Here is a 13,001-nt window from a genome sequence, read left to right on the forward strand (position 1 = left end):
ACTCTTAAAATTCCTGAGCCTTTAGATAAAAACCCTTTAAAAAAAAGGACCCAGTGCATTCTGTCTAGAGGGCAACCTCACCTTCTTTCTTTGGATGTTTATCTGTGCTTTCTTTCTTCTAAGTTCTAAGGGTCCCCACAACACTTGTAATCAAGGGAGCAGCAGGCAGAGGCAGCTTGTTCCAGGCGCCCCCTCTCCCAGACCTGTCTCGAAGAGCCCTTCCTTTGCTTCTGTAACTTGTTTCACAAGTCCACACAACATAGCTAGCTCACTTCTGCCTCTGTGACTTTTTCTAAAAGGCCAAGCCAGCTCTCTGAGCAGCCCACTCAGATCTTCTCTTAGAGTGTACTTACACTTGGCATGCTAAATAAAGTTCCTGTTATGCCTGAGTTCTTGGCTCTGAACTCTTCCTTTGCTGAACTCAAGAACTGAGAGCCAACATGGCCAGCAAGAGATGGACTGAAAAAGCAAAAAGGGAACACTGAAGTAGCCCAGAGGTGCTAACTGTAGAGAGCAGCTTTCTCCACTAAAGCAAGTGAAAAAGAGGAATTGAGGTTGGACTATTAGGTCTCAGAAGCTCAGAAGAATAACCCAGATGAACTGTAGCTCCAGTCCCTGAGATGATGCTGTCCATCTATCCTTGCTACCTTTGAGAGGGATATGATGAAGCTGGTTGGGGTGAAGGTGTGCCAAAAAAAGCTCAAGGATAAAACCAGTTGTTTCTGCTACAGCTAGGGACCATTGTTTATTGCTGAGGTAACAATGACAGACACTGCAAACAACTGGAAAGGAGGAAGTCCTTTTGCCCTTCACTTCCAGTATCCCTGTAATGACCTTTATTGGTGGAACCTAGTGAAACATTAGCTAGCATAGGAAAAATGTAGCTAGCAGGATCTGAGCCATAGCATCAGAAAGGAAAGTATAGAAAGGTGAATTTGGAGCTAGGAAAGCTCAATAACAATAGTTTAATAACCAGTACCATATCAACATTGCTTAGTACTAAATTAGTAAAAATTTCCCAAATTAGACCCAAATGAATGCCACCTTATGCTTTTACAGACTTTTAGGCCTTTTTAAAAAGAATCTGAGGATACCATGTTATATCATTTTTCTGCTATACTATGATTACTGTTAGTATCTTTTGGGGGGCTAAAGAGTACCTTTACGGAAGCTTATACATGTACTGACTACAAAATCTAAACAAGGGCAATTTTGAAGAGATCCTATAACTGAGGATAAGCAGAACTTGCCCCAACACTAGACCTCCCACCATCAGGCAAAAAAATGATGTAGACTAAGTACAGCTGGCAAGAATCCAGTCTTTTGCCTACTTCCATATCCTGTGCATTGCCTAATGTAGCCATAGCAAGAGTAAGACCAATTTACTGTTCTAAGGTAGGATAAGCACCCTAGTCATTGAAAAAACAGCTCCTTTCTTTTGTTTCCTCTTGTCTTAACTCAAGCTCCCTTACTCAGCTCAATCACCTCTAGTTTTCTAATGCAAGTAGATGGTAAAGCAGGGCCCAGTGTTCAGCATTTTACCCTACAGTGTACTTTTCACAAATGAAGATTTTTGAATACTGAGGGATTTTTGTTGAACATTTATAAAACATTGGGCATGAACATTTTTCTAATCTTAGAACTTTAGTATCACAGAATTTCCATCTGAAAGGCATCATTTCTTCAAGTTTATGTCCTTTAGTGATGAAAGTTAACATTCTCCTTCTACCACAATTACCTTTTGTTAATAACAACAGTAAAGACATTAGGTTCATGACATTTCACATATTTAATATTTGTTTTTGAATATATTAGACTAGACTATATTTTTCTACATCTGCATATATTAATTAAATATTATATAGCACTCTGCCAGTTATATAACACAAAAGGTATAAGTGAATATTAAAGTGGCAGTGGACCTATTAATAACTGATGGTTAAGATAATAGTCAGATATTCATTTAATGGGAGAGTCTATAATTTCCTGATAATTCTGCCTTCTTAAATTCCTCCAGTAAAGTTTGTAGCCAGCAAGGACAAAAACACTAATCATAATGATTACACCTCCAAAGACATCATAGACACTAGGAAATATGTGTAACACTAGAAGCTGCAAGACCATTGCCACCACTATCTCCAGATGTTGTACTGTGCTGACCAAAGCTGGATGGAATTTGTCCAAGGCATAATAAACTCCTAAGAATGCTGCAGTAGAACAGACACATATAGCAATGAGATAACTCCAGGTTTCTACATCTGATGGGATAATGGGTTCTTGAAGAATGAACATAGTACATACTCCCCAAACTGTCCCAGTCCAACCAAAGGTAAATAGTGCAGTCCACATGCTGATCTTCTCCTTAATGGATCTGTACACTATCATGGAAAGAGCAGTGGTCAGCCCAGCCATCACAGTCATAGTGTATCCAAAGGCTTCTTTCCAAGCATTTAACAAGGAATTTTCTTCATTAACTATGTTGGGGATCATGACAAGACAAACACCTAAGATGCTGCAAATAACTGTAGCCATGTCAATATAGGCCATTTTCTCATCTACAAGTAAAAAAGCCAAAATGGCACTGAAGACTGTGGTTGTGGCTCTCCACATAGTGGTCCCATTACTAGGAGGAACTATAGCAAATGATGTATAAGCACAGGTGATAGAGATGACATTGCATACACCATAAAAGAAGAGTCGTGATCTATATCCACTGGGTCCGAAGGGGGCCTCCTGGTAGTAACATACAACTAACACAGATAAGACCTGTAAGACAGAACGGATAAAAATCAATTCTAGAGATGGAATTTTAGAACGATCAGAAACAAGCCTAGTGATAAGAGCTACACATCCATGAGCCAAGGCAGATCCAAACAGCACTATCCACATTTTTCTGGATTGGAAAATGTTTTTTTCTGCAAAACTCTGGAATTGTCCAATCTCATTGGTCATTGGGTCTTCTGTTGGTGGATGTCGGGTATCCATGGTTCCAAAAAAAGTTCTTCCCTTTTTTTTCATTTCATTCAGCAGACCTTTCTTTGGATTTTCTTCCATAAAATTTCCATAATCTTCATTAATTTCTTCATATCCATCATCCCCAGGTTGAGGATAATGAGAAGTGTATTTCACCATCACTGTATTGGGATGTATTTTCACCCGTTTTTTAATTGGGTATTTTTTGGAGGGAGACGTATCCATTCCTTCAGACAATTCTATTTAGGAAGAAAAGGGAAAAAAGACAAATAAACATATTCATTCAGTTGAAATTTAGTGTAATTTCTATTATAATCAATGTGTACCAATTCAATAAAAGAAACAGAGGTTGTAATAGGAGTTTTTAAAAAATTATGGCAGAGATGATCTGGCAATATGCCTTATCATATGTATGAGGCCCAATGAAATGATCTACCCTTCTTTGTTCTCATCTTAAGTCTGCCCCTATTTATCAATTCTGTTTGTTCTTTGACTCATTCATCTCTATTTCATATCTTTACATCACAAACAACTGATAATTTCCATCTTTTAATTCCTGCCTGTCTCTCCACCTATCCAATAAGATAAACATAACCCAATGCTGTGCCTTGGTTGGAGTTGGTTGGAGCATCATCCCATAGACTGAAAGGTCACAAGTTTGATTCATATTTACATATTCACTTATACAGCATGAAGAAATTATGAAAAGACCTCCAGCCAAGATGGAGGTATAGGTGGAAATACTGTGCCTCCTCGCACAACCAAGTTTAAAGAAAAGAAAGTTTTGTCTTTTGGTAACAAAAATGCAATCAAAACACAGAAAATTGAACTATACGGAAGTCCGACAACAATGAACCATACAGCCAGGCCAGTAAGAAGGGAGGAGGCAGCGATTGTCCGAGCGCGGTTGCACAGGAACACTTGGCCAGGCCAGACCGACCCAGGCCCCCAGGGCGATAGTTGGAAGATCCCAGGTGTGGGGTTGCGACGGGCAAACCCAGTGAGGGTGTAAGGTGGTCCAGGCTGACCGCAGTCACACATTCACATGCAGATAAACCAGGCAAAGGAGCGAGCAGTAAGATGAACCGTGCAGACCCCAGCAGCGGGGAGCAGCAGAGGAGACCTCCATTGTCCCTCTTTGACCCCACCCCCACATTCAGCATCACAACCCAGCAACTGGGTCGCACCACCCTGGTGAACAGGGCTCTGCCCCTCATACGTAACAGGTGCGAACAAACCAAAATATTATGGCTCAAGAAGAACGCAAAGCCCCAGAGCCGATATCTCTAAGCGACCAAGAAATAGCCAGCCTATCAGATGCACAGTTCAAAATACTGGTGATCAGGATGCTCACAGAAATGGTTGATTTTAGTCACAAATTAGAGGAACAAGTGAAGGCTAAACTAATTGAAATGAAGGGAAATGCACAGGAAACCAATAGTGATGGAAAGGAAACTGGGACTCAAATCAATGGAGTGGACCAGAAGGAAGGTAAAAATGACCAAACACAAAAGTTTGAAGAAACATGAATTCAAAAAAATGAGGAGAGGCTAAGGAACCTCCAGGATATTCTTTAAACATTCCAACATCCAAATTATAGGGGTACCAGAAAAGGAAGAGGAAGAGCGACAAGTGGAAAACTTATTTGAACAAATAACAAAGGAGAACTTCCCCAGTCTGGCAAAGGAAATAGACTTCCAGGAAGTCCAGGAAGCTCAGAGAGTGCCAAGAAGTTGGACCCAAGAAGGAACACACCAAGGCACATCATCATTACATTAGCCAAGATTAAAATGAAGGAGAGAATCCTAGAAGCAGCAAGAGATAAGGGGACAGTCACCTACAAAGGAGTGCCCATCAGACTGTCAGCTGATTTCTCAAAAGGGACCTTACAGGCAAGAAGGGGCTGGAAAGAAGTATTCCAAGTCATGGAAGGCAAGGACCTACAGCCAAGATCGCTCTATCCATCAAAGCTTCCATTTAGAATGGAAGGGCAGATAAAGTGCTTCTCAGATAAGGTCAAGTTCAAGGAGTTCATCATCACCAAGCCTTTATTATATGAAATGTTAAAGGGACTTATCTAAGAAGAAGAAGATAAAAAATATGAACAGTGAAAGGACAGCAAACTCACAGTTATTAACAACCACACCTAAAACAAAAGCAAACTACGTGGACAGCTAGATCAGGAGCAGAACCATAGAAATAGAGATCACATGGAGGATTAGCAACAGGGGAGTGGGAGGAGGAGAAGGAGGGAGAAGGTACAGAGAATAAGTAGCATAGATGGTAGGTAGTAAATAGATAGGGGGGAGGGCAAGAATAGCATGGGAAATGTAGAATCTAAAGAACTTGAGACCCTTGGACATAAACTAAAGAGGGGGAAATGGTGGGGGAAGGGGTGTGCAGGGTCGGGGGAATGAAGGGGGGGAATGGGACAACTGTAGTGGCATAATCAATAAAATATATTTTTAAATGTTAAATAAATAAATAAATAAAATCTTTTTAATAAGGAAAAACTATGAAAAGATATGAAGGAAACAAGTAATTGTAGGGATAGGGCAGGAAACAAGAATTCCAGAAATCTAGAAAAAATCTTTTTACTGTATACCTTTTCATATTTTTATTTTTGAATCATGATGTTCAAAATTTAAAAACTAAAAATATTTATCTGTTATTTAAGAAAAAGAGCTGATACACAAAGGTGTAGAAAAAAATTTATTTTAAAAAATATTTTATTTATTTATCTTTAGAGGGAGAGGGAAGGAGAGAGGAAGAGAAACATTAATTATGGTTGCTTTTTGTGCATCCCCTGCTGGGAAGTGGCCCCTGCCGGGAACTGGCCTGCAACCCAGCCATGTGCCCTGACTGGGAATCGAACCGCAATCGTCTGGTTCGCAGGCCCATGCTCAAGCCACTGAGCTACACCAGCCAGGGCAAAAAAATTCTTAAATAAAAAAATTAAAGGTGTAGAAAAAATGTTTAATAGGAAAGTTTGCAGTAGCTTACTACAATACAATGACCCTTCATGCAGTGGAATACTATGCTATGCATCCATTAAACACGACAGTGCAGATTTCTTCTGACATGGGAGCATGTCCATGACACATTGTTGAGTGGGAAAAAAGTTAAGCTTCTTATAAGGATTATATGTGAAAATGCATATAAAGAATTTTTCACAATGTTGACATACAGTAAATTCTCAATAAATGTTAACAATAAATTCAGCTTCCTTTCACCTGTAATTAAATCTTTTTTCAAATAATTTTTTTATTTAATTCTTGTTCAAGTACAGTTTTCTGTCCCCCACTCCCATCCCAGCCCACCCCACCCCATGCTCCCCACCTCCCTCCCATTTCCACCCCCCTTAGTTGTTCTCCATGTGTCCTTTATACTGGTTTCTGTGAATCCTTCCCCTTTCCCCCTGAAATTCTCTCCCCTCTCCCCTCTGGTCCCTGTCAACCTGTTCTGAATTTCAGTGTCTTTGGTCATATTTTGCTTGCTTGTTTGTTTTGTTGTTTAAGTTCCTGTTACAGGTGAGATCATATTTCACAGCCTGGCTTATTTCACTCAGCATAATGCTTTCCAGTTCCATCCATGCTGTTGCAAAGGATAGTAGCTCCTTCTTTCTTTCTGCTGCATAGAATTCCGCTGTGTAAATGTACCATAGTTTTTTGATCCATTCATTTACTGATGGGCATCTAGGTTGCTTCCAACTCTTGGCTATTGTAAATTTTGCTGCTATGAACATTGGGGTGCATAGGTTCTTTTGGATTGGTGTTTTAGGGTTCTTAGGATATAATCCCAGCAGTAGAATTGCTGGGTCAAAAGGCAGGTCCATTTTTAGTTTTCTTAGAAAATTCCATACTGTTTTCCATAGTGGTTGTACCAGTCTGCAATCCCACCAACAGTGAACTAGGGTCCCATTTTCCCCACAACCTCTCCAACACTTGTTTGTTGCTTTGTTTATGATGGCCATTCTGACTGGTGTAAGGTGGTATCTCACTGTGGTTTTAATTTGCATCTGTCTGATAGCTAGCGATATTGAGCATTTTTTCATGTGTCTCTGGATCCTCTGTATGTCCTCCTTGGAGAAGTGTCCGTTCAAGTCCTTTGCCCGTTTTTTAATAGGGTTGTTTGTCTTCTTATGTAATTGAATCTTTTGAAACAATGCTATTCTCCCTGTGTTTGTTCACTCAGTTCTCTCTCCTTATCTATCCATCCAAGAACAACTTCCTTCCAAAATGATGCCTCCCCTCCCACCTAAAAAAAAAAAAAAGGAAAAGAAACCTTTCTATTTTGTTGTCCTCATGACACACTTCCTAGTCCTTGCCAAAAAAACCCATCAGTTCCAGGGTCTTAAGGTATGTTCCAGATATCAAAATATATTTTGTTCTTTGATACCATCTGGGCAGCCAACTGTTCTATTCCTATTTACTCCTTTGTCTTCTAAAGGACATCACCTTCAGTTGGAAGAAGTTATTTTGAAAAACACCACCTGTGCCTCTTTCAGTTTCTCAGCCTCGACCTTCCACTTGCAGTTCTTTGTGCATATTTCTATCAAGCTAATCTGATGTTCTTTTTTCCAACTTTTATTAGGACATTTCCACTTCAAATCATAACTTTAGCTTCAATAATCACAAATAAATTGAATCAATACTCATGTTTTCCCAAATAGATTTTCCCAACTTTCTCATTCATGTTTGCAATACCACTGTCCTTCCAATTCTCCAAGCTAGAAATAGGAATATTCTGAATTATCCTTTCTGCCAGCACAGTTCCATTTGGTCATTGATCTTACTGTTTTTGTCTTTGCAATATTTCCCTTTCTCTAATTCTATTTTACCTTTGTCATTCTGGATCAGGTAATTATCAATTCCTATCTAGAGTATTGCAATAGCATTTTAAATAGCCCCTTTGAATCTCGGTCCTTCTCCCCTAAAATCCATCTATATTATACTACTATTACATTAATCTGCCTTCAAAATACTCAAAACAAAAACTTCCCTCAAGCTTGCCTCATTCAAGAACCTACAGTGATTTCCTAGTTAACCACCTCATCAAATCTCAATTTCTCTGCCTGGCTCTCAAGACCCTGCCTAGTATAACCCCTGTCAATACTTGGCTGCTTAACACACATACTTTGATCAGTCCAACATTCATCCTGTCCTCACTCCCCACGTGTACATATCATTTCTCTAAACCTTTATGTTCAATAGTTTCCCTTCTGCTCCAACTCTTTAAAAAATGTTTCTTTTAAGATGGCCCAGTCCAAATTCCACCATTTAGAAATAAGCCTTCTTTGACCACTCTAGCCACATATTTTCCTTCTTTGTTTAACATCTGCAATAGTTCTTATAATTTTTGTAATCTAATTATTTTTTATTCAGTTGTCCTAGTGGAGTTTTGTCTCCAATCACTGTACCCAAACTTGCTGTGATAAGTCTCCTTTCCTTGCTAGTCAGCAACTATCTTTTTTTTTAAGAAATCTTTTTTAAAAAGATTTTATTTATTTATCTTTAGAGAGGAAGGGAAGGAAAGGAGGAGAGAAATATCAATGTATGGTTGCCTGTTGTGAGTCCCCTGCTGGGAACTGGCATGCAACCCAGGCATGTGCCCTGACTGGGAATTGAACCACGATCGTGTGGTTCACAGGCCCGAGCTCAATCCACTGAGCTACACCAGCCAGGGCAGCAACTATCTTAATGATATCTCAGATCACATAATTTCCTACTTGCTATCCATTGAAAATTGTGACATATCAATTTAAATCCTCCCTTTTCCCCACTGCATGCCAAATTTATAGCTCCAAGGCCAAGAATAGGGAGAGGATGTAGTCTGTTATTTTACTTCTTACATCCCCTCCCATTGGAGTCGTTGGGAGGGCAATATGGTCTGCTGCTGGGACACTTTCTCCATATCCCTTTTCTAGGCTCTAGCTTCCTCATGAACTGACACAGAGAGGAAGGAAAAGGAAAGGGACACATGTCTCATATATTGGCTTCTGTTGTGTGATGGGTTTTTGATGTATAAGCTTGACTAGGCTGAACTACATCCTCCAGGTATTTAATCTGACACTAATCTAGCTACTGCTGTCAAGTTATTTTGCAGATATGATAAAAATCCCTAATCAGAGGACTTTAAGTTAATCAAAAAAAGACTATCCTGACCTAACTGGTGAACCCCTTTAAAAGAGGGCTTAAGCTTTCCTTGAGCTTGGAGATTGCAAACAGTTCAAGCCCTTGAAGTTCCAGCCTGCTCATGATCTTCCTTTCCTTACTACCTGTGGACAACAAATTTCAGCCTGTCCTCATGAGATTCCAATATGCTCCTGATCTTCTTCCTAGCTGCCTGACCTACAGATGTCAGACTTGTTTATCCAGCCCTCTCAATTTCATAAGTCAATTCCTTGTAATTAATTAATCTACTGGTTCTGTGTCTCAGGTTGAACCCTGACTCTGATACTTGTTGGAATTCTCTCTTTGACTGTTGTCTTTGTTTCTATGTTAACTCTGATAAGCTACTGATACCTTCCAGGTTGCAGACATCCAAATGCAAGCTATCAGGTAATTTCTGCAGGGCTGCAGTGCTCAAATCCCTGGTGTGGCACAGCCTCCTTTCCTAGGGTTTACAGCCCACAGATTTTTGCTGCTTGGTCCTCTTACCCGGTAGTCAGCTCTCTTGGGCAGGCACAAACAAGTATTCATTGGGCCCTAGGAAACACATATCCTTATTATGCCAGTGAGTATACAGGCTACTTACCATTGCTTCCTTGTCTCCAATTTTCTTTTTTTGCTCAAGCAAGCAAAGGGCAAATTAAAATGTGCTAAGCAGAATTCTAATTGGGGAATGAGAAAGCACATGCAATTGTTGCAAATGACGACCTGGTAACCTTTAGCCTGACTGTATCTGAGTATCAAGAAGACAGAAAAATAATGACTATGGAAGAAATACACAACTTTAACACAGACAATGAAGACATTAAAATTATTAGATGTTTTGCTCAGTTTGGTTCAGTCATTAATTCAAATGGAGACTGCAGTGAAGAAATCAAGAAAAGGCTGATACTCAGAAAGGCAGCAAAGGAAGTTAGGGAAGATCATCAAGAGCAAAGACGTGTCATTAGAGACCAAGACTAAGATCACCCCCATCCTCATATTGCAAATTATCATGTACTGAAAGTTGGACATTAAAGACCAAAAGGAAAAAAACTGATTCATTTCAACTATGGTGTTAAAACAGAGCTCCATGGACACTGGACTGTCAGAAAGATAAACAAATGGGTCCTATAGCAAATTAAGTCTGAAACATTGTAGGAGGTAAAAATGACAAAATTAAAGCTATCCTATTTCAGGCGTATCAAGAGCTGGCCAGGTTCTTTGAAAAAGATAATAATTCTGGGGCAAATAGAAGGCAAAAGGAAAAGAGGAGTAACAAATAAAAGGTAGACTGACTCCATAAATGAAGCCATAGCATGAGTCTACAGGAGCTGAGCAGGGCTGTTGAGGAATGGATATTGTGGATATCACTCGGTCATAGGGTCACCAGGAGTCAGAGGTGACTCAGTGACATGTAACAACAACAAAACATTCACCCTCAGTTGGTTTAAGGGGAAACATTCCTCTTTCTACCCATAAGGAAAAAGCACAACATTCTTTCTTCTTAGACCAAAGACCCATAACAGATAATATGATCCCTAGGACAGACTATATTTTCCAAAGAGAGCCACTAATCTAATGTCTCCTATACTATATATTTGGGGTTTTTTTAAGTGAATTTGACATTATTAAATAGAGTGGCAGGGTCTATATCTCCTCCTATTAAAACTAGGCAGACTTCTGTGACTGTTTCAACCATGTAGGTGACATATTGTGACTTGTCTGACCTCATAAAAGGTGATAGAGCTAATCTTTCATAGTTGTAACACTTCTGCTTGCAGCTGTGAGCCACCAGGTAAACAGTTTGACTGCTCTGAGGCCACCATGCTGTGAAGCTCAAACTAGCTCATGTAGAGAAACCACCTAGAGAGGCCATGAGACTACATGAAGAAAGAGAAATGTCTTGTCATCCCTGAGCGGCTCTAGTCCCAATTGTTCCAACTCCAGCCACCCATCTCAAGTATATAAGAGACCCTGGGTCAGAATCATCCAGCCAAGACCTTTCCAAATTCCTGATCTACAGAAACCATGACATAATAAAATGAGTGTCCTTCTTTTAAGCAACTAAGCTTTGGGGTGATTGTTACCTATGATAGATAACTGGAATATCCCATTACCCTCCACAGAATTTGAAGGAATAGGAAGGTGGAGTGATCTCATTGTTAAAGTGAAAGGACTCTAATATCTAGCCCTAACTGATTGGCTTTTGAAAGTAGGATATATTGTCCTCCATTGTGGGATCCTGGATGCTAATTCTGATGTTTTTATTCTAATGTTGAATAAAAACTTGCACTGTTTTGCACCTGTTGAATAAAAACTTGCACCTTACCTTGCACTGTTATTTTCACTGAGCAATTTTTGTTCATTTCTGTCAATGGATTAGTCTATAATAGATATATGCCAGCATTTTTCAATACCATTAGTATTATATTTTGTCCCACCGATGCAAATCCATCTTATAATAAAGGACTGTTCACCAGTCTTTCTGGTTTTCCTTTAATTTCAGTCTTCATGAGCCAATTCTTGAAAAGAACCTGGAATCCTGACTAGTTCTTTTATCTTTGCACATGTAAGCTTTCAACATGTGATAATTTCAATAAATGCTGAGGAACCTTATGCCTAGCACCATGCTAATCTACATAAATATGAAGGTGAATAAAATAGGCATTCTCCCTGTACTCATAGAACTTACAGATTATTGGAAGAAAGAACAAGTAAATTCAAATTTAATATTTGTTAAGTTAATAATGCAAGCGACTACATGGGTACAGGGGACTGTTAGAGCACAAACAAAGGGGATCTAAGCCAAATATGGGGAATCATAGTAGGTTTCCAGGTGGAAAGGAAGCCCAAACTGGAAATGTGAGCATATATAACAATCAAATAAAGAGGAAAGAAAAAAATTTTTTTTAAGAAAAGAAATTTACAAGTCAAATACGTTGGTTTGGAGTTCTGGCTCTGCCAACAACTGAAATAATAGTTATGTCTATTTTAAGAGAAAGAGTTTTAGATGATAATTGTTGGGATCTTTTGACTTAACTCTTAAAAATAAGTGTCTTTTTATAGATTTCACACTTATAGTTTTGATATCTCTCCTATGCAAGATCACTGTGCAGTTCAGTGATCACAACTTTGTAACATCTGCTCAAAGCTGTTTTAACTAATATGCCAACTCAGCGACTCCTTCCTCACAGAGACTAGGGGTATAAACTATCTCATGCTCTAGTTCCTCTGACAAGGATTTATATGGGAAGATGTCCTCTAACACAGAGGTATCCATTTCAGTTGTCCTGAGAATTCGGCTAAGTAGACGAAATGTAAACAAAGGACCAGTGGACCAGCCTGCCAGGCTACCAATATATCAGCCTGAAATGCCAAACACAAATGGATTTAAAGGTTGCATAGTTTGTTGTCTCCTTCAACAATGGGCACAATGCAGTGTGGCAAGACCAAAACCAATATTTTTGTCCAAAGGAGGCACTCTTTCCTAAGCTCCATCCCACAACACAAGGTCCAAGATCACTTCACTCCTAAAGGTGAGAAAACTAACACTGACATATCTACTGTCTTGGTAGAAATCCTTAGGACAAATCTTTTATGGTACCTAAGGCAAATGCCACTTGGTAACAAGAGTTTCTTTAATTACTAGACTGATCCCTAAATTGGTAAAATGTCCTAGATATAAAAGCTGGCTAGTGCAACTTGGTTATAATACAGTGGTTTAAATGTGTGCACTAATGTGATATTTGACACTAAAGAGCTGATATGTTACTACCTTATACCTGAACAGCCTACCCCCAGGGTATCCTTAGTAACCCCAATAAGCTTAAACATCCTTGCTCTGAATGAAAATGTAAAGACACCTAACTGGTCACC

General features: G+C 39.3%; 1 protein-coding gene across 2 annotated transcripts in view; it reads right to left on the minus strand.

Annotated features, from left to right (window-relative positions):
- Nucleotides 1-251: 251 nt before the first annotated feature.
- The window catches only part of SLC35G2 (solute carrier family 35 member G2), a 41,125-nt gene continuing 28,375 nt past the window's right edge, over nt 252-13,001 (minus strand). For both annotated transcript variants that reach the window (XM_037061222.1, XM_037061223.1), the window contains exon 2: nt 252-3,212. In XM_037061222.1, coding sequence (XP_036917117.1) covers nt 1,960-3,198 — 1,239 coding nt within the window. In that variant the 5' untranslated portion in view covers nt 3,199-3,212 and the 3' untranslated portion in view covers nt 252-1,959. The remainder of the gene's footprint in view (nt 3,213-13,001) is intronic.

The sequence above is a fragment of the Sturnira hondurensis genome, unplaced genomic scaffold, assembly GCF_014824575.4.
Source record: "Sturnira hondurensis isolate 20B ecotype Veracruz unplaced genomic scaffold, ASM1482457v3 Scaffold0013299, whole genome shotgun sequence".
NCBI classification, from domain to species: domain Eukaryota; kingdom Metazoa; phylum Chordata; class Mammalia; order Chiroptera; family Phyllostomidae; genus Sturnira; species Sturnira hondurensis.